Below are 8,048 nucleotides of genomic sequence, written 5' to 3' on the forward strand. Positions count from 1 at the left end.
TGAAATTTAAAAGGATATTTTGCTATTTGGGTTTAACGAGAAAATCGAGAGCCAGTAAGTTAGGGTACAATTTCTCAAATTTCCAAAATGTAAAATATTGACTTATTTAGCAAAATTCCATTTCGAATAATAGCGGGTAATCTATTTGAAGGTAAGCATTTGTTTTGTTTGGAATAAAATAAAGTAACCTAAGTTGGATAACTATGTCGGAGTTTAATTTACAATATGATGACGTGAAATAACAATATAATAATAAATATGGAATAATGATACATGGATAATTACGCAAATGTATGACAATAATATGAAGATAAGAGTAAACTAATTATGGTACACACAATGACAATACACACTCAACATACATTATTTGAATACTAGTATTAAAAGTTAAAGACGAATGAATTAAGTAGCATATAACAATTTCAAAATGAGTAGCATAAAACAAACTAGAACAAATAAAATGTAGAATAATTTTAAAAAGATATAAGTGAGCTTTGAATAAATAGTATGGAAAAGAAATTTAAAATCAATTATATACAAAATAAATTTTAAAAAATATTATGTATGAAAAATTTTAAAATAAATAATATCTGTACACATAAAAGCTTAAAATAAGACAAATCTTAAAATAGATAATAAATAAAACAAAAAAGCAGATAGTAGTTGAAAAAGATACAAACTGATTTAAAATAACTAGCATATATAATGAGACAAAATAATGTATAAAGTATTAAATCTATAAAAACATGAAATAAGTAAAAATAAAGAGGTTTGGAAACGATCAAGTATAAAGAATTTCAAAATAAATGGCAAGAGAAACAATTTAAATTACATAATACATATAAATTTGAAATGGATAGTGCACACATATATTTGAAATAAATAAAATATATAAGTCAATCTAAAATAGTTTAAAGTAAAATAATATATAAAAGAGAATCTTAAATAATAAAAGAAACAGTTAAAAAAATACAAAAATGGTGTTAAAAGGTTAAGGGCGCGATTGAAATCATAATAAAATAAAGGGGCATAATTAAAAGTTTAAAAGAAATGGAGCAAGGGTGTAACACCCCGACCCGCGTCCGTCGCCCGGATTAGAGTTACGAGGCATTACTAAACAAAGCACACATTCGAAAACACATAAAACCCAATTTAAACAAAATGATCATGAACAAAACATTTTTTTTAAACCAAACTGATCACCAACATGGAAATTAAACCATTTTCGCATGGCTATTTATATTTTATGATCCAAAACTAACCAAAAACAAACTCAAGTCTATACATGCCATAAAATCGAGATCAACTTAACAAAATACCAAAAGAAGTCGATAGTGTGATAGACTATCTTGATGATCCCCGAGCTCAGTAACGCGACTCCAAAATCTATAAAACAAATGGACAAAAACAATCAAAGTAAGGTTTTATAGCTTAGTAAGTTTATAGCAAATTAAAATACATATAAACGAACATATGTATAAACATTATATGCTTATAATCAAGTTACATACATAATCATTAATTGCATATACTAATTTCTAATATACTTATCTTTTAGATTTCATCGAATGCATTTCTATGATCTTTTCAATACATATATCAAAAGCTTATATTTTTACTTATCAACTTCATGAACCAAATGCACATTTATACTTCTAATCCACATGTGCGAATGCCTACATGTATATTCAACAATCTTCATAACAACCGATATATATGTACCTATTCACTAAACACATAGATCCAAACATTTATATGCTCATCAAATACATATAAATAAATGTTCATATACTTATCCATTATATAACCCAAAATCATTTACATATTTATATATATCAAATGCATATAATCACTTAATTTAACATATTCACTAAGCACTTAACTCCTTTAAGCTTATAGCCCGATTAGGATCACCGACACTTAGCCTGCTAGGTTTATAACCTGATTCAGATCACCGGCACTTAGCCTGCTAGACGTAAAGTCTGAAAAATTCACCGGCATTAAGCTTGCTAGGCGCTTAGCCTGAAAATTTCAATTTCACAGATACAAAGATGATTCCTCGTACATTTCTTAATAGCAACACATGTTCATAACATTTATGTATAATTCACAACCTCAACTTTATCTCCAGAGAATTTGTAATCCATGTTCGAAGCATACAAGCATTTACAAATTATATTTTTAATCCAACTCAAGTATTTGTATATGTATTTATATCTATTCGAACCACACACATGCATATGTAAAGTCCATACTTTACATTCATTTCAAAAACTTATATATATACACATAACTATATATTCGAACCTCACACATATGCATGAAAATATAGAATTCATACTTTTAATTCCATTCAAAACTTATACATGTATATACATATATATTCAAACCTTATATATATAAATATATCATCCATACCTTTAATTAAACTCAAGATCTTATACATATTCATATATACATATTCGAACTTCATTTATGCATATATATAACATTCATACTTAACTAATTTCAATTTATATACTTTCAATTATAGCTCATCAAATATACAATAGATATACGTATATATTTACATATATTCGAACTTCATTTATGCATATATATAATATTCATACTTAACTAATTTCAATTCATATATTTTTAATTATAGCTCATCAAATATACAATAGATATACATATATATATATATGCTGATTTAATAACATTAAATTCTAATAGACTTACCTCGGACGATGGAAAATCAAGTGGACGATTATTCGACTAATTTGGCTTTTCCCGATCTAACTCGATTTCTTTGGTTCTCGATCTAAATATATTCAAAATGAGATAATTTATTTATTAACACATTCAATTTAGTCCAAAACACATAATTTGGAAAATTACTATTTTGCCCCTAATATTTACACTTTTGCAATTTACTCCTATTGCATAAAACACAATTTACACAAAATTTGCCCATACCACACAAGGGCCGAATATTCATGGTTCTCATACAAGTCCACACATTTCATTTATTTCACATTTTAGTCCCCCAAAAATTGAATTTCACAATTTAGCCCTATTTACTCAATTTCACTAAAAATTCAAAGACAAAACATTTTAATATTTCACCCATCTTTCATATTTCATCATCAACTATCGAAAAGCTCAAACATTCATCAATGGCATATCTCAAAATCACCATCAAATTCTAAAATTAAAGCATGGGTCTTGTAGTACACAAAGCAACGATCTCAAAAACGTAAAAATTATAAAAAAATCGAAACAAAACAAACCTCAATCAAGCTATGAAAGTGCCGAATTTTAGAAGGCCATTGTTGGGTTCTTCATGCTTAACATTCAGCTAAGAAAAGATGAAAACATTCATTTTTTCATCATTTATTTTTAATTATAATGTTTAATTTAACAATAAACTAAATTAACCTTAGTATAATAAATATATATAACATATATATTAAGGTCAATTATGTCATATGCCACCCACTATCTACTTTATGGTTTTATTGCATCATAAATCCTCCCATTTAAAAAGACATCAACAATTAGGTGCTTTTATAATTAACCCCTAAATTTTCATTTTACGCGATTAAGCCCTTTTATTAAATCGGACACTTAAACGACAAAATTAAAACACGAAAATTTCACACAATCAAATGCACACAAAATAAACACACAAAATAATATTAAAATATTTTTTTGACTCGGACTTGTGGTTCCCGAAACCACTATGTCCGATTAGAGTCGAAATCGAGCTGTTACAAAGGGATTGAAATGAAAAGCGCCGAGGACATAAGGGACTGACTGTGAGAATTTCCCATCCCTTATGCGCATCACCTTGTGCAGGACCAGATTGGAACAAGTGAAAACTTATGTGGCCAAAATTAAGTAAATAGAAAAGTGCATCGAATGTGCCCCAGAATTGGAAGGACTAATTGCGCAAAATACCCATTAGGGTAATAATGTGCAACCCTCCAAGCCTTCAAACGGCGCCGTTTTAATTACCATAAAAGCAAAAAATTTTACTCCTGCCGTTTCATTCTTTTGCAAAGAATACACAAAAAATAAAAATAAAACAAAAGGGAGACTCATTTTCTCTGCTAGGGTTCCAAGGTTAGGAACCCCGCCGCCGTCATGCCTCCTCACTGCCTGGTGGCCGGAGCCATGCGAGGGCGCCTACTATTGGCTCATTGAAGCGCATTCAGAGGTTGAGGCTATGGAACGGGGAAACAAAGGGAAAGAGAAAAGCTTTGGCCCCTCCTTGAACCCAAGTCCGACGACGGTGGAGGACCATCGACGGCAGGCCTAAGGGCCGGTTCAAGTAGCTTCTTTTCGTTTCTTTTTTGCTATTGATTATTTTTAAGATCGATTTGCAGAAATAAAAATAAATAAATACGCAAAAGATAAGAAAAAAATGAAGAGAAAGCAATTCAAATCAACCTTTTTAAATCTTGTTTTCTGTTTTTTGATTCCAATATCTGTGTATTCGTAAAAAGGTTACAATGAGAATCCTTTGGCTTTTATAACTGTATTACACCCGTTTTATCTTCATCTTTTTGTTTTTTTGCTCTTTACTTCTTTGTAATCCTCTGTTGCTTTGCATTCACTCCTTTCTGTAGGTGTCAGAGGAGGCCAACGGTGGTGGCAGAGGCATGCGCGAGGAGGGCCAGCAGATCGTGTGGCGCTAGGGCATTGGGCAGAGGCATGCGGCGCGCCCTAGGGTTTGCTGTGCCGTTCTGCCAAAACTGTTAATGTGGCGGGCTTGGGTTAATTTGGGCTTAGGGTTTGGTTTGGGCTTGTTTGTAAATGGACTTTTTATTTTTGGGTTTATTTTTATTTTGTTATTTGGGCCCGGGCAGAAATTGAGTCTCACAATAACTATACAATCTTTCAATCGAAAAGCTAACAACATTAATTAATAACATTATACAAATATAAGAATCAATTTATATTAGAAATTAAAGTAAATTTAAATATATTATAAAGATGAAAATTAAAATTAACCATTTTCTAAATTGTAAAGAGAGAGCATAATGGATGTGTCAAGTGTCGGAAAAGGAGAACCTTTAGACCTTCATTATCTATATAGGTATATAAATTATTCTCACCACCAATCCATCAATAACATGTTTATATTTTAGGTGGTATTTATCGTTTTGCATATTTATTAACCGAATTGAATTAATATTAATTGAATTAATAATTTTTTATTCCTTTAACAGTTAATTAAATTGAAGTTTTTAAAAAGAATTAATCGAATCGAAATATTTCGGTTAAGTTAATCGGTTAACCGAAATTTATATGTTTTTGTTTTTAATTTTGGCTAAAACAAGTGTAAAATATATAAAATAAATAAAGTGATAATGTTCATTTGATCGAATTAATGTAATTAAAACTACATATAAATTGTATAATTAATTATTAAGTTCGATTAATTACCCGATTTCAAACTGAATTAACTGATAACCGAACTTCTAAAAAATCATTAATCGACCTCCGATCGAATTAGATCGATTAACCGACTGGTTAGTCGAATTAAATCGGTTTGATCGATTAATTTAGTTTTAATCAAAATATGAACAGCAAAATTATTATTTTTAATTAGAATACATGATACCATTTGATTTAAGTTTAAATTCTTAAGTAAAATTTAAATTTTAAATTGAAAAAACAACTCAAACATTAAAATCAAATAACATGAAATTATATTGATGATTTTAACTTCTTTTATTTCTTTAGTCTTTTTTTTTTCATAAATAAATTCAATTAATTAAGATAATACCGAATTAAGTGATAAAATATTTCTTGAGAATTGCTTGACAGATGGCAAAAGAGGTCAGCAAGTATAAGCCTATTTGACATGAAATCCGTATCTCACCTCTATATATAGTTGAAGTATCAACATGCACAATATATGGCTCTCTTCTTTTCACTAACAAAGGAAGAACGCCAAGAAAACTCACTCCAAATTACAATCTTTTTCTTTCATTTATCTCTTTGCTATTAGAACGCCAAGAAAGCTTTGATCCCTCTAATTTCAGCACTTACATCTTCGTTTCTGTTCATTGGGTGTTAAGATCTTGTTCCTTTCTATTTCAAAAGAACCTGTTTATTCTTTTCTTCTTAAATGGCTGAAAAAGGAGACTCATCAGCAACAGGGGCAGAAACAACTTCAATGGCTGAAAAAGAAACGCCTTCAATGACTGAAAAACAAGCGTCATCAGCAACTGGGGAAGAAACATCTTCAATGGCTGAAAAAGAAACGTCTTCAATGGCTGCAGAAAGAAAGTCATCAGCAGTAGGGGAAGAAACAGATTTAGAGAAAGTAGTGGAAAGAGTGGTGACAACGATTCCTGAAGATGATGCTACCTACAAAATTGATATAATGAACGAATCTAGAAGACTCTTGTCTCTTTTAAAAGAGATGAAGCTGAATCAAACGGTTGGTCTTGGAAGGGGTGACGGAGATAGAGCATTCTTGGATGAGCAACTCGTGATCTTGGGTTCAGGCCAGGTTAGTCTTTTAACCTTTCTGTATTGGTAAATTGGTTTTTCTTTAAGCATAAACTTATTATTTTGGTTGGTTTGTTGCATAATAAGGTTTCTTGTCTATCAGTAATTCATTCTTTAAAGCTGTTGGTAAATGTTCTAATTTTTGGCTTTATTGAAGAATCTTTTATAGATAATAAGTTGCATTATGCATGTAAAGCTAATTTTGTTACAAACGGAACTACATTGTTTGATCTTTGACCATGCCAATGTTAATGAGATTAAAGTTAATAGGTAAAGCAGATTACTCTCTGTCATGATTGTTAATGAGGTTGAACTTCCAAAACTATAGAGCTTCAACATTTTGCCTTTTTTAGCATATAAAATTTGGTTTTTATTCTTCTTAATCATATGTGGTGACCGCATGTTATCAATTTTCAGAACTGGTTGAATGATGGTAACCTAAAATGCGCTATGGTGGATCGAGTATTAGTAGAGTTGTTGCTTGAAAAGTTGTCGTCTTCACTTCCTGATCAGAACGAAGCTGCTAAAGACCTTCAAATGCTGACAAAGGCAAAACCATCATGTAGGGAAGCTTTTTCCAAGCTCAATGGTGCCATCTCTAGATTGCTCAGTCCGCTATCGTTAACCAAGGTCGAGTCAAATCCAGAGCTCCAGGAAGATTTGATCACAACAGTTTTAAACATTTTGACTGATGACCGCAATAAGCATCTCGTAGGGGAACATCCTCGTGCCATCCCTTTGCTTACTGAATCTATGAAGTATGGAACCGATGAAACAAGGAGAAATGCTATAGCTGCTCTCGTATCATTATCGGCACTCGACTTAAACAAGTTCATCATTGGAAGTTCCGGTGCTCTTGCACCTCTACTTGAAGTAATGTGTGTAGGACATCCATTGGCAATAAAAGAAGCTGCCTCTGCAATACGCAGCCTTTGTAAAGTATATGAGAACCAAGACAAGTTTACTAAATTAGGAGCAGTGAAGATAATCCTACAGAAGATCAAAGAGGGTATACTTGTTGATGAGCTATTGGGTGTTCTTGCAGTTCTATCTACACATAATGATGCCGTTGAAGAACTTGGGGACCCTGATACTTTTCATTACTTGATTGATATCAAAAGAAATACCGCTTCCGAAATTGCTAGAAAGAAATGCATCGAGATCCTGTTTAATGTGTCTATGTTAGAAAAACCTTCTTTTGGTGATGAGAAGAAGAAATCAAGGAGATTAGTCTAAAGGCACCTGCAGAAATTAAAGGTCGGTTGCATCATTGCATAAATAAATAAAGCTGTTTCCAGCTTGATATGCTGCTTGATAGGGAAACAATACTTGTACATTTTCATTGTTGTTCTGAAACAAATTCAAGCTCAGTTACCAGCTGCCAGCGTAAAAAACTAGGGCATGTGTATACAGAACTTCCATATACCAATTATCAGGCAAATTTTGGTCCAAATGAGCAAAGGGCAAAGAAAAATTCTATCAATTGTGGAAGTCAGTCCCTTTATATCAGCAATATGGTCTTCTTTGAGTTCAAATATTGA

At 31.3% G+C, this 8,048-nt stretch overlaps 1 protein-coding gene across 1 annotated transcript; it reads left to right on the forward strand.

Annotated features, from left to right (window-relative positions):
- Positions 1-6,121: 6,121 nt before the first annotated feature.
- Positions 6,122-8,048, forward strand: LOC105804527 (U-box domain-containing protein 9). The gene is made up of 3 exons (XM_052623584.1): positions 6,122-6,508; positions 6,925-7,682; positions 7,796-8,048. The coding sequence occupies exons 1-3, from the start codon at positions 6,122-6,124 to the stop codon at positions 8,046-8,048; spliced, it is 1,398 nt and encodes a 465-aa protein (XP_052479544.1).

The sequence above is a fragment of the Gossypium raimondii genome, chromosome 11, assembly GCF_025698545.1.
Source record: "Gossypium raimondii isolate GPD5lz chromosome 11, ASM2569854v1, whole genome shotgun sequence".
Classification (NCBI taxonomy): Eukaryota; Viridiplantae; Streptophyta; class Magnoliopsida; order Malvales; family Malvaceae; genus Gossypium; species Gossypium raimondii.

Excerpts from the sequence above, each read along its gene's own strand:
- LOC105804527 (XM_052623584.1), top strand. The coding sequence starts at position 6,122 with ATGGCTGAAAAAGGAGACTCATCAGCAACAGGGGCAGAAACAACTTCA. Across the intron at positions 6,509-6,924 it reads TGATCTTGGGTTCAGGCCAG|AACTGGTTGAATGATGGTAA; the intron begins GTTAGTCTTTTA and ends ATCAATTTTCAG. Across the intron at positions 7,683-7,795 it reads ATCGAGATCCTGTTTAATGT|CTGTTTCCAGCTTGATATGC; the intron begins GTCTATGTTAGA and ends AAATAAATAAAG.